The following is a 20693-nucleotide window of genomic DNA, read 5'->3' on the forward strand; positions in this document are numbered from 1 at the left end:
ATTGCATAAGTAATACATGTTTTCTTTGCAAAAAATTTCATGCTCTAAATTAATCTTCCATGGTTCCCTGATTATTTATGAAATAAGTACCAACTCCCCATCCAAACATCTGAGGGTTTCCACAATCTGAATCCAGCCAACCTATTAACATTTATCCCCCATATCTCTCCATTAATCCAAGCCAAGCCACACTCTCTCCTGTGCCTCAGCCACTCAGCCCAGGCTGTTCCTAGAGTCCTGTTCCCTGTTTCTAATTAAATCTACCCCAAGTGTCAGAGCCCAGTTCAAATCCCACCACAAAAAGCCTTCCATGACTTCACATAACAAAATTTACCCCATCCTTCTGTCAACTTTACTCTAGGCATATTGACATTTTAACACAAATTGCATTATAGGGTTCTTTTATTAACACAAATTGCATCACGTAGGGTGACTCACTGAAATTTCCCTCCTCCAAATTAGTAGTCACATTTTATGTGAACTTGAGTTATTTAAATATAAAATAGAACGTATATAAAATGTTTATAGATCTCCCTTCTTGAGAAAAATGTTAAGCAAAGCAAATAACACTAAATTTAAAAATCATCAATCACGATTTGAAATGAGTGAATTGTAAACTGTTTACACTATTGCCACAAGGTGGTGCCATAGTAACTGTGGCCAGTAATGTAATTATTCTTCCAACCCCTTCTCTGTATTTGCATAATTATGTATTATGTTTATAACCATATTCATAATTTGAGGCTTTCTAAATAAATGAAACTATTCTGTAGCTAATGTGTGAACTGGAACTTGCTGTCTTCAGTAAATCAAATGTGTTGGGGATCTACTTCATTCTTTAACTGCTGTCTAGTATTCCTTACTGAAAAGATATTATAATTCCTTTCACAAGTTCCTCATCCATGGTCATTTGGGTGTCTTACAATTTTTCACTAATGCAAATAACGTCATAAAGAACATTCTGGAGCAATCATCTTTGTATACGTAGGCAAGTGTGTCTGGAGTATATATTCTGCCAGGAGAAATTTCTGACTCAAAGCAAGTGAACCTTTTTAGTTCTGATAAATGTGGTCAAATTGTCCTATTCAAAGTTCTAACAATTTAAGCTCTAACAAACATTGTATGAGAAGGCCCATTTTCCCTCATATCACCATTACTGAATAATTTCTATCTTTTTAAATGTTGCCATCTGATATAAAAATCTTGGTGATGGTAATTTATTATTTTTAAGTAGAAGTATGATTAAATAGGTTTTAAAAGTATTAGGGAGCTTTTGTGTTTTTTGTTCAGTGATTTGCCAGTTCATATCATTTGCCTGTTTTTCACTTTTTTAAAGGGGGTTACAGATGTTAGCTCAGAGCCGGTCTTCCTCAGCAAAAAGAGGAGGATTAGCATGGATGTTAGCTCAGGGCTGATCTTCCTCACAAAAAAGTAAATAAATAAATAAAAGGGGTTACATTCTCTTTCTTTTGGATTAGTCAAAACTTTTCATATATTATGGATATTAGTTATTAGATAGTGGTGTCTGTTAAAAAATCTTTTCTCTTAATCTGTCACTTATCTTTGAACTTTGATAATGGTGGTTTCACTGCAAATGAGTTTTAATTCTTAGGTGGTCAAACACCAGGATTTTTTTCTTATGGCTTCTGGTTTTTGTTTTACTTTGAAAGAGTTTTCTGAAACTTTAAAGCTCTACAAAGATATTCCTTTTTTTTTTATTGTAGTGTGATCATATGGGGTTTTGTTTACATTTCGTATTTTGTACATGAGGAATTTATGTTTTTATGGATATCCAATTATCTTAGCACCATGTATTGAATAGACATTTTTCTTCTCCAGTGATTTGAAATATTACCTTTATCACGTACCAGTTCCAATTATACATGATTCCCTGGCCAGATATTCTATTCTTTATATAGTTGACCAAAATCTTAACATTTCCACACAAATAAATGCAATAGATCATAGAATTACCCCCTCTTCGAAGAAGCAGGAAAGGGAGCTCAGAGTTAAGGGATTTGCATGATGTCCCATGACTACACTGGTGGCCAACCTGGCCTGGGAACCCATTTTTCTTATTTCTAATTCAGTGTTTTTCCCATTCTGCTGCAAACTATGATTTGAGATGAACAGGAAAATAGGTCATTTTTACCCTCTTTTCTCTTGATTCTTTTTCAGTAACAGAGGAGTATTCAGACTGTAGTAGGTCCCCATGCCAGAATGGGGGCACGTGTATAAATGGAAGAACTAGCTTTGTCTGTGCTTGCCGACATCCTTTTACTGGTGACAACTGTACTGTCAAGCTGATGGGAGAAAATGCGGTAGCTCCAGGTAAGAAAGTGCATGCAACATTGGATTTGCTCAATGTCATAAACAAAAACAGTTTTCAAAAATATTTACAAATGAATATTTAAACCCCTGCTTAATCTGGACTCACTTGAGGATTAATTCATTTTACTTCTGAAACTTGTTGAATAATGTACATGTTCTGTTTACATTGGAAATGTCTTTTTGTCAAGTAAATTCATAGTGACATACACTTGTTGAAATTTTCACTATTGGTACAATAGAAGCAGTTTTTTTCTCTTGTGCCTCCTAAAAGAGAATATGGATATATATATCCAACTGGTATAAACTCTTTCTCCTCAAACAAGTTGTTAAAGAAATACACCTTTGATTCACATCAGATATGGTCATTTAAATGAAGCTTTAATAAGTGCTTAGCGACATGTCTTCCATGAAGGTTAAGCTAATAAAGCCATTTTGACTGTGTGAGGACTGTTAGAACATGCTCGGATGTATTGAGTAGAACAAGCTGCCTTTTTGTCTATGTACCTTCATGAGTATTGGTTGCTACAAATTTACTTCAAGAGTGTAACATTTCTGATTTTTGTACAAGAAAATATGTGCAGTGTTTAAAATATATTCTCTTTGATGACAGCAAAAAATATATTTCAAATCAAGCTTTTCTTAATAATATGCTGCACAGTGAAGAACACATTTTTTAGTCTTTTTTTAAATCTCGGCCTTTGTAAGTACATTTGGCATTAATTACACAGAAAATTGCTTTTGTCTACTTCTCTGTAGTGCATATGACTTCATTTGGTTTCCGTTTTACCCTCTGGAAACTGTTTGACAAGGTGCTGGAAAAATTGTTTCTACACCGCGTCAGCTTCAATTCCTGCAAGGGGCTTTAAAACATTCTAGCATACCATAATAATCATAGAGTGCTTTGAATTCCTTTATCTCTGGAGAGATCAAAGCAACATGTAAATTAATCTTTGAGGCATTTCTGTGAGGGAGGTATGGAGTGTAATTATCATTCCATCCTGATCTAAATGGAGAAACTGAGGCTCAGAGAGGCTAAGTGATTTCAGGTAATTCAGCCAAGAGACGAGGCAGGCATCCAGACACTGTGCGCTTGTTAAATCTGATGAATGACCTTTTTCCTTCTGCTAACCCTTTTTGTAACTGAGATAAAATGATAAAAATATGAAGAAAAACAAAACAAGATAAAAACATGAAAAATTAACTCTTTCCATTTTTTTCCTCTAACAGATTTCTCCAAAGGATCTTACAGATATGCACCGATGGTGGCATTTTTTGCATCTCATACATATGGAATGACTACACCTGGTCCTATCTTATTTAATAATTTGGATGTCAATTATGGAGCTTCATATACTCCAAGAACTGGAAAATTCAGAGTTCCTTATCTTGGGGTGTATGTTTTTAAGTACACCATCGAGTCGTTGAGTGCTCATACCTCTGGATTTTTAGTGGTTGATGGAAAAGACAAGCTTGCATTTGAATCCGAAAATACTAACAGTGAAATACACTGTGATAGGGTTTTGACTGGAGATGCCTTACTAGAATTAAATTACGGGCAGGAAGTGTGGTTGCGACTTGTAAAAGGAACAATTCCAGCCAAATATCCGCCTGCTACCACATTTAGTGGTTACTTGTTATACCGAACATAAATTAGTATGAAGGCAGACTGTCACCTTTACTGAGAAGAAGCCAGTGTTTTTATTTCTCTTTGCATGCACATCTGCTCTGTTTTTGGCTTTTCCACACAAAATGAAAATCAACTTCTTTTCTAACCTGAGTAAGGCTTAAGTTTGTTTATTTCATAAAATTATTTGTGTATCTCTTGCATAACCTGTATAAGATGGATTCTTGTTCCTAAAAACATTTAGTGGAACAGAAAACAAAGTGCATTTGTTAGCATAACTATTTTTGTTTTCTCATGTTAAGTCTTTTCAATGTAAAGCAACATTATAAAATGGCAATCACTCAGTATTGTCAGTCACAGTAGTCTTTCCAATAAAACACTTAACTTTTGTTATTCCCTGTGAATATAAATATATAGCATATATTTCCTAAATTCACAAATTCAAATAAATTACTCAAAGATTAAGTGTTTTTTAAACTTTGATTTTTACTCTTTACTGTTGACTTGATCAATTTTATATATTAAAATTTTCATTTCTAACCAAAATTAAGAAAGTTGAATTTGAAATTTGAAATATGCTTGACTATTGTTCTCTTCCTGTAATTAGAGGATAAAGTAATAATCGACAAATATTTGAACATTTACCCCCAAGTTGAAGGATATGTAAGTGGATCTTTTACCTGCCTCCAGCAAACAATATCTCCAGGGGAAAAAAACCATACCTTTCTCTAGCAACCTCTTCTCCAGCAGCACACGCAGACCTGCTGTATTCTTATAAAGGGCACATAATATCCTGTAGTAATAGTACAGCTTATGGGATGCTCACGATGCCCTGGTCCTTGTCTAAGAAACTTACATGTACTGTCTCATTGATTCCTCACAAAAACTCTTGTCAAGTGAGTATTATTATCATCATTTTTATAGTTGAAGGAACTGAGACACAGAGAGATTAGGGAATGGACCAAGCTCCACAATTAGTAAGGACTGAGGAAGGATTCAGAATCAGTCCATGTCTTCTCCAGCACCCACCTCCCTCCTTTCTCTATATTGCCTCCCACAGACGTACCATAATCTATTTAATAACCTCTTCCGGAAGGTCATCTAGATTGTCTCCAATGTTTTGTTATAACAATACTATTGTAGTGAACACCCTTAAACATACATTCCTTACATATTCGACAAAGTATTTCTGAAGAATAGATTCTTATAAGTAATAGTAAAAATAATAATGAAAATTTTTATGGTATGGCAAGCATTTTTCATGAATTAATTTAATGCTCACTATAATCCTATGAATTATGTGTTAAACCTATGAGATACATATTACATATTATCATCCTCTTTTCACTGATGGGAAACAGAGAAGGTAACTAATTTTCCCAATAGTACAGCAAATTATGGAGAATTTCTGGAACAAAAAATAAGCATTTTTTTATTTTGATAAGTACTATCAAATTGCCCTTGAAAATATTTGTACCAATTGATAATCCTGTTTAGCTCATGTAAAAGACTGCTCTTCATCCCCCACACACTCTCACAAAACTCACAATTTTTTAAATATTGCCAATCTTGAAGGTGAAAATAGCAGAAACATGAAAAATTTTCAAATTTGCCAAAACTTGAAAGCATATGTCCTTACAAAGACTTGCACAGGAATGTTCATAGGAGATTTGTTTGTAATAGCCAAAACCTAAGTACCACCCACAGGTCCAACAACAGATGAATGGTTAAGCAAACCCCCGGGTATTTCCGTACAGTAGGGGACTGCCAAGCAATAAAAGGAATGAACACACTATGACGTGTATGGAACTCATAATAATCGTGTAGGAGAAGATTTCAAACTGCAGCCTGACGAACCTTGTCCAACCCTGCAGGGAAGGGTGAAGTATTTTTTTTTATTGAGATATAATTAACATATAACATTGTCTTAGTTTGAGGTGTGCTATGTGATGATTTGATATATGTACATATTGTGCAATGATTACACAGTAAATTTAGTTAATATCCATCACCTCACGTAGTTACAATTTTTTTCCATGTGATGAGAACTTTTAAGATCTACTCTCTTAGCAACTTTCAAAAATATAATACAGTATTTTTAACTTTAGTACTGCCCGTCGGAATGTCTCAAGTTGAACCAAAATAGCTGGGCATTTGTAGCCCAGCCTCACTCAGTACTAGACTCAGGCTGCCCGGGAAGAGTGTGAGCTAGATGCTGAGAAGTGGAGACTGGATGACGGACAATTTCTGGTCTGTTATGTGTAAATGTGCATTTTCAAAAATATTTGGGAAGTTTTGATATTTTCTTTAGTCCTTGCCTAAAATTGCATCACAATGTAAAATGTTTTTCATTTTATTTCTTCAAGTACTCATAGAGTAAATAGAATTTTTGTTTTACAAATTTACTTTTCAACATAGATTCCAGTGATTTCAATGTACTGCTTTTTCTCTAATGCTGGCAGAACAGAAGGAAGCAAATCATTTGACAATATTTGTCACCTCCATGCACAATTTAGTTAATTGATTTTGTAATTAGATAATTGAGAACATTTAGCATTTAATGATGTTTTGGTGTTTGGAATTTTAATTATTAGTATTGTTTTTTATTCTTATATGGATTTGTAGAAATACTCAAATGGCAAATTGCCACTAATAGCAAAGAGACATTGCTGTGATCTTGTTTGGCTATTTTTTTAAAATCCACCCAATATAATGTAAGACAATTAATTTAGTAATGTATTTCTAATTGTCATGACCAAACTTACCCATGTGTAAAAATACAGCACTGAGATTTTCTTGATTTCTCCTATGGAGACAGCAAACATTGATGGATGTTATTTTGTAGATTGAATTCTAGAGGCCTTCTCTCTCACTAGACCTTCCTGCCCAGCAAGCCCCTGAAGCACACTGAGGCCCTAATTACTGCTGAGAATATCCTATCCATTCATTCATCAATTATTTAATAAATACCTACTTTGTGACTAGCAGGATAAATCATATATAAAAATAGCTGTCAAGTAAACCAGTACAGACAGATGTTACATTTGTAATACTTGATCCAGAGTCGTGCTGGCATTCACTACGGCAAGAGGCATGGGCCGCTCTGTGAGAACGGGAAATGCGTCCTTAATAACCACCCCGTCTTATTTCTGCACCTCTGACCAAACTTCCATTACCTCCTTTGAAATCATTCCAGGAACTGAGAAAGTTCATATTTCAAATCCAAGTGTGCCTAAATGGCTCTTTCTTACTGTCTTTCACCAGTCAAAATTCTCATTTTGGAAGAATGAGCTAATATCACTTGGACATTAAGAAATGTCCATAAAATAAGCCATACTGATTTTCGGTTGACTAGCATATTTAATCCTCTTAGAGTGGATTTTTTTGTTGTTGTTCATATGTCCCAAAATATATATTTACTCAATCAAATGAGTTTCTAATTCATAGAAGTTCAGTTAAATGATATATAAATATATCATTTATATATTATATATTTATATTATATCATTGTGTTTTAATGTAAGTATAATGATATATAAATGATACATTTATACATCCATTCAGTTAGTTATATACATATTATATATATAACTTAAAGTTTTTATCTAATATATCTAATATAAATATATATATCTATTTAATATATATAAATTACATATTTTTTGTAGACATAAAACAAGATTTTTATCATGCATTTTTCATGCAAGTCTGAAGAAAATGGGTAGACAACTTGGTACTTTTATTAAAAAATTGCTGTGGTTTATTAGTGTGAATGTTTTCACATTAGGAACTAGTTGAGTAATATTCTTTGTCTTCATCAAGGGCAATTTTCAAGGTAGCAAAATTTTCCTTATTATTCAAAACTGTTTGCCTATCCTCTGTCCTTGCAAGGCAGGTGTGGTACACGTTAGAGCAGAAATGCTAGGCCTGGCCTTCCTGGATTGTACACTAAGCTGGGTTGATCTATCCTGTCAAAGGCAGAGATGTTTGCTGCCCCACTGGTTTCAAACCCTGGTTTCATCCACAAGCCGAGGACTGTTATAAAGCACCTTCCCTTGAGAGCTTTTACCACAGCTCAGTGAGAATCTTCAATGAGCTACATTGTGTTTGTGTTTAAAGAAAACAACAACAAAGTAGTGTTCGTTTCTCCGGGCTGACATCCTAATTAAACAATCCCAAACTCTGGAAAAAGTCCAAATTTTGGAATTTTTATTACTTGTTTTCATGGATTGCTTCATGAATTGTCAAAGCCCAGGTTTAAGTCAAAACATTCTTCAGATACCAAGTGTTGAATGTAGTTAATATTTAGGTATTTTAAAATATTATTTCCATAGTTTTAAAAATATCAGTCTATAGCAGATCCTGGTTGTAATGTGTTTTCCTATTAGTTAGATTCAAATAAATACTTATATCAAGCCCCCTGAAGATTACAGTGAAAATGCTACACGACACAACCTAGGAGTCAGTGTTTTTTTCAGTGTATTTGAATCCAAATCCAAAAATTTGGATTCAAATACTTATTGGAATTTCTTATTTTTTAGATTCAAGTAAAAACTCTATCAAGTCCACTCAAGTTAAGAGTGAAAATACTACATGACCCAACCCAAGGGGGAGTATTCTTATAAATACCACTCTACTTTGCTTACTTTAGACACTAATGAAGAAATTGACTCATTAGATTCTTAACACCAGGAAATAGACAATTACAGATAGTTTCTAAATTTTTTTTTTAGTTTTTTTTTTGTGTGTGAGAAAGATCAGCCCTGAGCTAACATCTGCCAATCCTCCTCTTTTTGCTGAGGAAGACTGGCCCAGAGCTAACATCCATGCCCATCTTCCTCCACTTTATATGGGACGCTGCCACAGCATGGCTTGACAAGTGGTGCATCGGGTGCGTGCCTGGGATCCGAACCAGCGAACCCCGGGGCCGCCACAGCGGAGCACGCGCACTTAACCGCTTGTGCCACTGGGTGGGTCCCTAAATTTTTTTTTTTTTTTTTTGTAATTTACTTCCCCTCATTTATCTATGCTGTCACCATCATCACCACCAAAGCATTTTATTGTGCATAGTATGTATAAAGAGGACCACATATCTATTTCTTCATCGATATGAAATCTGTGGATTAAAGATGACAGTAACTTGCCAGAAAACATATGTAGGAAAAATTTATTTATTTCTGCTACCTAGCCATTTCCAAAAATGACTTGAGATGGCTAGGCGGGTAATATAATACATGATAAGAAAAATGTTAAACTTTGACAAAGACAGTTAGTTGCTACTTATACATCAAATGTGTGTCAAGAACATGTACTTTTTTATCTTAATTTCTTAGATATATTCACATGCAATAATTTTCATGATTTGTCACAGAGTAAATATGCTGTTAATAAGAAATATACTACAGAGATGCCTCCCATAGTCTTAAACCCTCTTTCAATTCCTTGCTGTACCTTATCCCCTATTGTACCATTGTAGAATTGCTATTTAACCAACATGTTTAGATCTCTTTTATCCTGCTGAGGAGGCAGCTAAATCGTGTGGAAATTATTCTCTAGGATAAAACTTAAAAGACCCTCCAGAGAGTGCATGTTTTTTTAATGTGACTTTCATTGCCCTTTCTAAATCTTGTCATTAAATCTTTTGAATTATGATTCTGTTTCTAACTCTAATTCTATTTCCTTTCAACAGTTGGCACACTGACAGGTCCTCAGTGGGTTTTAGCCTATTACAAAGCTCTCTCTTAACAGCAAACTAGGAACTCTACCCTCTGCAATGAATGGAAGCAATGAACATAGACCATAACTGCATTTCTGTATCATTTTGGCTTCCCTCCTCCCATGTAGTATACTCAAAGTAAGATGTGTTGGAGAAAACAACGACAACATCATTATCAGCAACACACACCTATATACCCTAAAGGCATTCTCAGGTATCACAAAAGAGCCTATCCTTTTAAATGTAAGAAATACATTGTAGATATCATCTGAGCAAGGCTGGTATCTGAAAACTGATTCTGTAGTCTATTTTAAAAATGGGCAGGGGCCGGCCCCACGGCGGAGCAGTTAAGTGCGAGCGCTCCGCTGAGTCGGCCCAGGGTTCACAGGTTCAGATCCTGGGCGCGCACCAACGCACCGCTTGTCAGGCCATGCTGTGGTGGCATCCCATATAAAGTAGAGGAAGATGGGCACAGATGTTAGCCCAGGGCCAGTCTTCCTCAGCAAAAAGAGGAGGATTGGCAGATGTTAGCTCAGGGCTGATCTTCCTCACAAAAAAAAAAAAAAATGGGCAGACTAAGATCCCTACAGAGCATCTTAGAGCTCCATGAGGCCAGGTACCAATTGCGCATCTGTAAAGTTCTTGGCACTGCAGCTAGTGGAAGATCATTGAGATCAGCAAATGCATAGAACATGCTGTGAACGTGGAAAGAATCGGAGTCTTAAATTCATTAAGTAAATTTTAGAAATTTAGAAAATTTCCTGTGGCAGAAAATGTACAGCAGAGACAAGAGGAAGAAGAACGAGAAGAAAGTGCAAAATGTAAAAAAGGAGGAGGAAGACGAAGAAGAGTGGGAAGAGGAGGATGCCAATGAGAGGAGGGCAGCAAGCAGCTGCAGGAGAAAAAACAACCAGAGCCAAATCGGAGAGTTTGAGAGAGAGAGCGTGGCCAGACACAGGATGAAGAGTGAAAACCATCCAAGACATAAGATACTGGTACCATTTCATCAACTTCCCTCCAGCCTAGATGACATAAAAAACTAGCAGAGGAAATCGCTGATAGGGAAACCGCTACTGTCTCTACTCACTCCAGCTGACATTTTGAAAACCTGTGAATTTGTCTTGAGACAATTTTAAGACATACGTTGTCCTTTGGACTTTGTGGAATGCTATCCTCTGAGTTATGTAACACTAGCTTCACAAACGAGGAACGAAAGGAATAAGCATTACTCCCTAATTCCAAAAATTCTTTGTTGTTAGATGTTCTCATTTTTTTTCCCCTCCTATTTCTTGAAACTTGGCAATTTGTCTAACAAGAGAAGAAGTTACCATCTCATAAATTGTCTTTTAGTGGAATCCCAAGATTATTTCCTGGTGTAACATGATTGTCAGCGTGTTTGTTCCACATACTCCTTGAAGTTCTATGAGGCAGCTCTGCACATTAAAAGAAAAGGCATGGATGGGTAAAGCGGGCACACTTTTAATAAATGGATCTTAAGCTCCAGTAATGGAATTGCCAAGTTTCTACACTGGCATTGCTGCAGAATAAATGTACGAAGTTTTTAAATGTGTTTAAACTTTTTATATATTTTCTGAGCTCTGAAAGTAAAAAAAATGCTACAAAACTTTTTAAAATTTCTTAGAGTAGTGGCTTTAAACTGAATCTGCATTGAATTCCGATTGCCCTTAATGTAAAGTATGTTCTGTATAAATATTGATCAGAAAATACTTTGTAATAATATGTACTTTTCTCTCTCTCAAACAGCTTTTAAAAGATAAGAAAAAATAAATTTCCACCTAAAGTAAAATTTCCATTATTTCAGCCTGCTTCTCTTTAGGAAAAGGCGAGAATACTGATTCACAAACATGATATAACAAGTAACTGTGGAGGTGGAGTTTGGGAGAGGGGGTTCTTCATAACACCTCAGAGCAGATATCAGAGGCCCATTCTTCGGGTTTTCCCTTTCTGAAATATAACATCATCCAAGATTAAAGTGACAATTTTTCAAAATCAATGAAAAGATATTCTGGAAGGTACACTATTGTGTTTTCCAGCGTTTGTTTGGAAAAGGCAAAGAAATAAGGGCAATTCTGTTCCTTTTCTGCCCACTTTAAATCCTACTTTTACCTCTAGATAAACCCTCCCTGTTTTCTCGGGGACTCCCCACGCTTCCTGGGAGCCCCTCAGACTGCCGTCATTTACCCCCCAACAGAGAGATGTTCCAGGTGCAGACAGAGGCATTGCAGTACCTTAAACGAGACCTAATTGCCTCTCCCCGGGTCCCATTGGCAGGAACTTTTATTCATCTCTCCCCGCACATCCACTCCCTTTCTGTGAAAGCAAGCCTCAGGGCAGGACGCCCTCCTCTCGTTACCCAACAGCTTGGTTCTCTCCAGGAGCCTCTGAGCGTCAGCAAGAGAGGCTCTGGCCTCGCAAGTGAAAGGAAAGGCTTTCGTCTTTCAACTGTCGTGGCCCTACTTCTCTTGCGTCTCCCGTCTTCTCTCTCCCCTTCCCCTCCTCCCCGTCTTCCTCCTCCTCCTCCTCTTCTCTCCTCTTCTTTTTCTTCTCTAACTGCCTGTGTTTTCTCTACTTCTCTCTGAATTCCTCTTTTTTTGCTTTACTTTGTCTCTCTTTTGCTCCCTCCTTTATCCTTCTTTCTCCTTCCACTCTCCATTTCTTACACACATTTCCATAAACCACTTAAAGAATGTACAGATTATAAAATCCTGCTGTCCCTTTTTCCTCGTTTATTTTTTCTCCATAGTTTCTAAAGTCCAATAATAATACAGAACACTCCCTAGGAAGCACTATATTTTCAATGAAACTTATTTCCATTGTATTTAGTACTGAAGCAGCCTTAAATTGTATTTTCTTTATAAAAGTATTACTGCTAATGTGCTGTTCAGTAGGATTCTAGAGCTATCTAAATAAATTAAACTGCCATCTGAGTAGTATACTTCAAAGACGTAATTTACCACCATTATTTACAAGTTGCATCCAGTTTAAGCATAGATGACATTTTACTTATTTAGGGGAAATATTTGTCATATTTGTGCAAAGAAACATAGAATGACCAAAAGAAAATAAAAGATTTCGTCTATGAAAAAAGATAGCCACCTTTATAATCAAGTAATGTGAAAATAATACACAACTAAATAAAATTATTTATAATAGGGGATGAAGAAATCCTTGCGGTAAATTAGCGACTATACAAAAATATTCCAGTCAAAAAAATTTCTCTCTAAGTACAGAGCTCACATGATTGAAAATCAGTACATTTCAAGTGATGAAGATTAAGCATGATGAATGCTTGATTGTCTCAGATGAATCACATGCACTAACAGAACATCTGGTATGGCCTCCCTTCTTGTTATCTTATTGCAAATTTACAACCTATTGCAATTAAAATAACATGATTAAAATTATAGACATTTTGAATAAAGGATAATTTATAGACCTCTCTGAATAATCAAACCTATTTTGTAAATGACTGAAATTTTAAAAAAGAAAAGATTTCTGAAACTCTATATATATTGCTTTTCATTACAAAGAAACACTGGTATTTAGCATCTAGTATCTACATTCAGGCATAGCTACTACAGACAAAAAAAATAAAAAAGAGTTCCAGAATTCCAGAATCAGAAACCTTCAATAACCCACTCATTTGTTATATTTATTAGAGCTATTTGGCAGAGAATTGATGTTGGTTTTTCCTGTTGTCCACAATATCCACAAGGTCTAGCCCCATGGCCAGTATGTAGTAGACACTTATTTAGCATTTGTTAATGACTGCTTTACTCAAAAAATAAATGTGTGAGTGAAGTGTTCTTAAGCACATATGTTTTAGGTGTGCGCAGTCATGTTGCCTAAGAAAGTAACTAAATTACTTCAAATAGAAAGATGCGTCCTTTATACACTCAGGTGTGTGAAATTGTAAGAGAAATATTTAATGTTTATAAAAGCAATCCCTCTCATATAACTGGAGTTCCCTGTAATCGTCTGTCTTTTCAGTGTAACAATTAAATTAAATCTATGGAACTGGATTGATGCCAAATATAAGGCTATAAGAAATCATTTGTAAACCACAGTTTGACTATTTACATGTTGCTAAAAGTTCTGATGCCATTATTTATTTACCTTAAGTCAAATTTTCTGACCAGAATTAATCACAGATTTAGGCACCAAGATCTTCAGATGTTCATTTGTTAACAAGGCCTGAAATCAGTCCTCAGTTGGTGGAACACAGAGGTCACACCTATTCTATGTGAGAGGCAGGCTGGTAGGGTGGGGGATCTCATGGGCACAGTTTACTGAGTTCAAACTCCACTCATGAGCCGTTGGACTACTCTGTGCCTCATTTTCTTTATCTGTAAATAGGCGTAAAAATAGTTCCTACTGATTATTAGGATTCTTATATGGATTAAATACGACAATGCATGTAACACATTCAACACAGTGATTGGCACTCAGCAAATACTCAATGCATGATCACTAGCACTATTATGCTGGCAAGAAGATTGTGAAGGGTAGAGGGGGGTGCACAGAGAAGGAGAAGAGACCATGAGCAACTCTCGATAACTGCTCATTGTTGGATTCAAGTTTTAACAAAGAAATAAAAAGAAGCAACAGGGGCCTCCAGGTGGCGCAAAGGGTTAAGTGCGCGAGCTCCACTTCAGCAGCCCGGGTTTCGCTGGTTCGGATCCCGGGCGTGCACCAATGCACCGCTTGTCAAGCTGTGCTGTGGCGGCGTCCCATATAAAGTGGAGGAAGATGGGCATGGATGTTAGCCCAGGGCCAGTCTTCCTTAGCAAAAAAAGAGGAGGATTGGCAGATGTTAGCTCAGGGCAGATCTTCCTCACAAAAAAAAAAAAAAAAAAAGAAGCAACAAAATGAACAGAATTATCAGAGTAAGTAAGCTTATGAAAACAGGTAGGACAAAAGATACCATGTCTCTAGAATAAACTTGCACAGTCATCATCTGACAGACTGAAAAACTGAAAGAAGATTAATAGGTAAAAAGGCTTGCACACTGGATTGCATACGTCTGAAATGAGATATATCCTTAGCCTGAGGTAAAACATCAGTGTTTGGGGGAAAGATATAGCAAATGAGGGTATAGGAAGAAGAAAATGCGACAGAAATTTATTTGTTGAACTTCAAATGCCATATTAATTCTTCACCTTTTTTTATATCATAGTGACACAAACCTTGCAGGGGTGTAAAAAAAGTCTAATGACAAAAGGATATAAAAAAAAATCATTGCCAAGATGAAAAAGGATTTCTCACATAAATAAATGTTTTTAATTGAGATATTATTGACATATAACATTATATCAGTTTCAGGTGTATAAATAAATTTTTAAATCCATTTTTAGCCTGATTGTTGGCTTTTTAAAATCAGTTTTACCATATAGTATTCATAAATTCTTTAAGTATTATATTAACCATAAATGTCAAAATAACAGATCGCATAGAATACATAGAAGTTAAAGCTATTGAACATCACAAGCTGTTCTAATACATCAAAATTGTATGCAAATTAAATAAATCATTTTATATTGCTAAAAATTGTTTGGTTCAGTAGTGGTAAAATGCTTCACTAAAATTTCTTGATTGATTAAGAATTTTCAAATGTTGGGTTAAAAATATTCTTCCCTTGCTCTAGCACACTGGAAAAGACACTAAAGAAAAAGCAGAGCAGGAACAATTAATTAAAAGGCTTATTTAAGAGGCGGAATGAGTAGTAGTTTCAAGCAAGATTGTTTAGCTCAAAACCTGGCTCTGGGGCCGGCCTTGTGGCCTAGTGGTTGAGTGTGGTGCACTCTGCTTCTGCGGCCCAGATTCGGTTCCCAGGCACAGACCTATACCACTCCTTGGTGGCCATGCTGTGGTGGTGACCCACATACAAGGTAGAGGAAGATTGGCATGGATGTTAGCTCAGGGTGAATCTTTCTCAGCAAAAAACAAAACAAAACCTGGCTCTGCCACTTACTTGCTGTGTGACCTTAGGTTAGTTACTTAATCTCCCTGATCCTCAGTTTCATCTCCTGTAAAATGAGCAATAATAATTATATCTACCTCATAGGGTTGGTGCAGGAATTAAATTAATTAGACATAACGGCATTTAGAATACTAGTTGGCACATAATCAGTACTCTTGGAGTATTCACTATTGGTATTTCTGGAATTCTTCACTTAAAGTTGATGGCAAAATATATTTGAAACAATCTCAAAGTTAAAAAAAAATATGATACATATGATCCAGCTATTCCACTGTTGGGTATTTATCCAAAGAACTTGAAAACACCAATTTGCAAAGGTACATGCACCCCTGTGTTCATTGCAGCGTTATTCACAATAGCCAAGACTTGGAAGCAACCTAAGTGCCCATCAAGGGACGAATGGATAAAGAAGCTGTGGTATATATACACAATGGAATACTACTCAGCCATAAGAAATGATGAAATCCAGCCATTTGTGACATCATGGATGGACATTGAGGGTATAATGCAAAGTGAAATAAGTCAGAGGGAGAAGGTCAAATACCGTATGATTCCCTTCATTAAGTAGTAGATAATAACAACAATAAACAAACACATAGGGACAGAGATTGGATTGGTGGTTACCAGAGGGGAAGGGGGGAGGGAGGAGGGTGAAAGGGATAATTCGGTACATGTGTGTGGTGATGGGTTGTAATTAGTATTTTGGTGGTGAACATGATGTAGTCCACGCAGAAATAGAAGTACAATGATGTACACCTGAAATTTTTACAACGTTATAAACCAATGTTACTGCAATAAACAAAAAATTAAAAAAAAAAATATGATACAATCTTTTTGGGTATCAGGACAGTTTTACTTAGAGCTGTACACTTCAGTTTATTAGCTAACAAAATATTTGTTCCTAATCTCAAAGAGATTTCACTTGAAACAAAGATTTTGAAATTCTCAAAAAGTCTCACTTGCAACAAATATAAAGACAAAATTACAGGAAATATTTTATTAAGAATCTCTTGAATAAACTAATGCAGAACAGAAACATTCAGATACTAAAATGAATTTCCCACTCATGATTCCCATCTACCTCTGTCACCCTCCTGAAGCTTTTTCATACATGATCAAGTACCTAGTCTATGGTACAGGTAAATCACAGATTTCAAACTTAATCCACATGGATTCCTGTATGCTTGATTTAGTTATGTGTCATTCAAATACAAGGTTAGAAATGATCTGATTAGCTATTTTGCAGCATGGTTAAACCATTTGTGGTGTTGTGATATAATAAGAAATATATGTTTATCCTCAGTTCCTGGTGTAGAGCTTCTAAAACCCTTGGAATTTCTTGAGTGATAAGGAAGAGAGGAGTCTTTTTTTTATACATAATAAGTCCTTTTCAACTATACCTGAGTATATGTTAATTAGTGACTGGTGGCCAGCGGAACCCCTACATAGCTTTAGGATGGGGTTAGTTGCCGAGGAGCCCAACCATGTGATTAGAGGGTTGAAACTTTCAGTTCCACCCACCGGACCTCCAGGGAAGGGAGAAGGGCTGGGGATTGAGTTAATGACCAAGGGCCAATAATTTAATCAATCATGCCTAGAGGATGAAACCTCCATAAAACATTAAATGGAGGGGTTCAGAGAGCTTCTGGGTTGATGAATGCATCTGCATGCCAGGAGGGTGGTCCACCCCAAACTTCATGGAAACAGAAGGTCCTGCGCTTGGGATGCTTCCAGATCTCACCCTATGTACCTCTTCATCTGGCTGTTCGTTTGTGTCCTTTACAATATGCTATAATAAATTGGCAATAGTAAGTAGAGTTTTTTTCCTGAATTGTGTGAGCCATTATAGCAACTTATCAAAACTGAGGAAGGGATTGTGGAAACCCCTGGTTTGTAGCCAAGTCAGACAGGAGTGTGGGTAACTGGGGGACTCACTACTTGTGATTGGCGTCTGAAGTGGGGCGGGGTGAGTCTTATGGGACTGAGCCCTTAACCTATGGGCCTGCACTAACTCTGGGTAGTTAGTGTCAAAATTGAATTAAATTGTAGGAACCCCAGTTGGTGTCCATAGAGAAGTAGAGGATTTCTTGATGTGGAAAACACACACATTTGGTGTCAGAAGTGTTCTGTATAGGTAGAAAACAGATCATAGTAGTAGACCACTATGCAGAGATATTCTGAGAAAGAAATATTGATGAAAGAATAAGCATATTAAAACAATCGAGCACCCATTGACAATGAATGCAATTGGGTAGAGTAAGATGAGAATAGAACTAGGTTGAGACTGACTCGGTTGTATTGTCAGATTTGTGATTTGAGAAAGAGCAAAGCAACAAGGTGAGAATTGACAGCATATTAACAAAAGATACCATGTCTTTGGTAATATACATATATAAATACATATATACATATACATCTGATAAATTGAACTACAGGAAAACAAAACACTGGGAGAAAATGGTTTTGCACTCTGGATTGCCATCTACTTTCTGAAATGCAAATGCGTCATTAACCTCTAGTAAAACAATCAGTCTGTGTTTGAGGAAAAAGCTGGATATTTAAAATGAGATCATAGACAAAGGAAGACGTAATAGGAAATTATTTTCTGAAATGCAAAATTCTACTTATCTTTATGCTATTGTATAAAGCAAGTAAATATTTTGTTCCATTTAAAGTTGAAAATGATAACATTGACATGAACTATAACATGAATGTTTATAGATTAAAACTATTTTTATGATATAAAAATCTCTGAGAAAAATTACAATGGTGATATTTTATTGTTTTCTTATGATATTTGTTCACTTGATGTAACAAAATATTGGGAAAAAATTTCAACTTAACATCTAATATGAAAGAAGGACCAAATGCCTTGTTAGATGTAGCACTATGAATCTCAGGCCACAAGTGCAGGTGTCAAATTCATTTCCCTCTTTCCTAGTACTGGTTGCCCCGGAAGTGAAACCTAGCTCCTGAATTCACGATTCTATGCACGGTACACAACACTGGGAAATGTGCTTCAGTCCTCTCATCCTCATCCCCAGTCTTCTTCTCTTCTGTGCCTGCTGCTCTCTTGGAGAGCCACTCTCTTGAGCAGAGGCCTTTCTAAACCATTGGCAATAAAAATGTCTTCACTTAGTTTGGTCAAGTCATTTGATTTGTCGTAAATTAGGAGAGTAGATATACAATCAGAAGAAGTTATCATTTCTGAAATTATTCCAAAAATTCATTTGCATATTATGGTACACTATCATAGCTTTTAATCCTCACAATGGACAGCACAGTTAATTCTCTGAAAAAAAAGGGGGGGGGCACATCTGTGCTTAATTGCTTTTGTATCGAGGAAAATATAAGTGCTTCATACAAAAAAAAATACAAGAGGTTCTCATGTTGATTTTTTAAATTATTAAATTATTTTTTAATTAAAAATCCTTAAAATATTGAAAAGCTGAAGGAGAATAATCTTATTCTATTGTATTTCGTATTCTTTGACCTTCCAGAAACTGTGGATACCACTGGATATTAAAAGGGCACTCAGCTTTTCATTTATCCACAGGTTTCTTTTCTCTGGGAGGAAACAAATCAGGTATTACATGCTGAACTTTGATAATGTGTAAATGATCCGGTTACACTAACAGCAGAAATGGAAAGAGAAGAGTATTTCATGGAGGGTGGGCTGGTGATTATCCTGCCTCTGGATACTTTATTGGAAGGCAGGGGAGCTGAGGGCAGTTGTTACATAATGAGAAGCCCATTCTATTTTAAGGCATATATGTTGTTTCCAATATTGAGTTAAAGTACATTTCCCTGTTATTTTCGCAAGTGAATTTAGTTCTGTCCTGTAAAGTCATATAGAAAATAATTTCTGTGGTCTTGCTGCTGCTTATCAATGTCTCTTTTAGAGTGCCGTGCCCAGAAGTGAAGGCCGTGCTCCAAAGACCAGTTCAAAAGTCGTGTAGGGGGATGTTCAGAAGCTATGCCTTCAGGAGTTGTCAGGGGTGTCAGGCTCTTGACAATGAGATTGTCAACGTCCAGCCCTCAGCACTTCCAGTTTCCATGAATGCATCACTCAGGGATCATCTGACATAGGACCATAGGCATCTTTCTCCACTATTGTAGCAACTGAGATCTAAAATGAGTCTAGAGCCATTTCATATTATTTAAGACACGTTATAAATGAAAATGCAACACTGAACTTCATCAATGGTAAAACTTAACAACTTTAATCTAACTCTATTATGTGCTTATATACATAATTAATACAAAATGTATTGGTATAGGCTGAATTGTGTCCCCTCCCGCAAATTCCTATGTTGAAATCCTGACCCCTAGTACCTCAGAATGCAACTGTATTTGGAGATAAGGTATTTAAGAAGTGAATAAGTTGAAATGAAGTCTTTAGGGTGGGCCTTAACCCACTGACTGGTGTCCTTATAATAAGAGGGGCAAGATCCTAGAGGAAAGACCATGTGAGGACAGAGCAAAAAGGCAGCCACCTGTAAGCCAAAGAGAGAGGCTGCAGCAGAAACCAACCCTGCCAACATCTTGAGCTTAGACTTCTTGCCTCCGGATAAATTTCTGGTGTGTAAGCCACTCTATCTGTGGGATTTTACGACAACCCTAGCAAACTAATATATGTATATTGTATTATCTTATATTACTATTATATATAATCATTTATGTGACTATTAATTATATGCAATGACATAAATAAATATATAATATATTTTATTTTATATATTAATGTAAATTGATAACATTATAGCTATTTCTATATCATCTATATCTTATCTATATCTATAAATGCTCCAACAGGGTGAATTCCCTGGGAAGAGATGATATTAAGGTCAATGTAACTTATTTATGTCAGCAAGCAAATTTTTATAAGTATTTGTATATATTAGAAAACACTAACTGTGAATTAAAAAAAAATAATAGAATGCAGAGATCATTCTACATTGAGAGCTTGTGGGGGATGTATAATTCTACTTTCCTACCAAGCAGTTTGCCTTCTCTAGCCA

The 20693-nt window shown here is 36.0% G+C and overlaps 1 protein-coding gene across 1 annotated transcript in view; it reads left to right on the forward strand.

Moving 5' to 3' along the window:
• The window catches only part of MMRN1 (multimerin 1), a 58950-nt gene extending 54641 nt beyond the window's left edge, over nt 1-4309 (forward strand). Inside the window, exons 7-8 of the mRNA XM_014787892.2 lie at nt 2179-2331; nt 3559-4309. Coding sequence (XP_014643378.1) covers nt 2179-2331; nt 3559-3980 — 575 coding nt within the window. The 3' untranslated portion in view covers nt 3981-4309. The remainder of the gene's footprint in view (nt 1-2178; nt 2332-3558) is intronic.
• The last annotated feature ends 16384 nt before the right edge of the window (nt 4310-20693 follow it).

This window comes from Ceratotherium simum, chromosome 8 (assembly GCF_057802395.1).
Source record: "Ceratotherium simum simum isolate JZ-2026a chromosome 8, ASM5780239v1, whole genome shotgun sequence".
Lineage (NCBI taxonomy): Eukaryota > Metazoa > Chordata > Mammalia > Perissodactyla > Rhinocerotidae > Ceratotherium > Ceratotherium simum.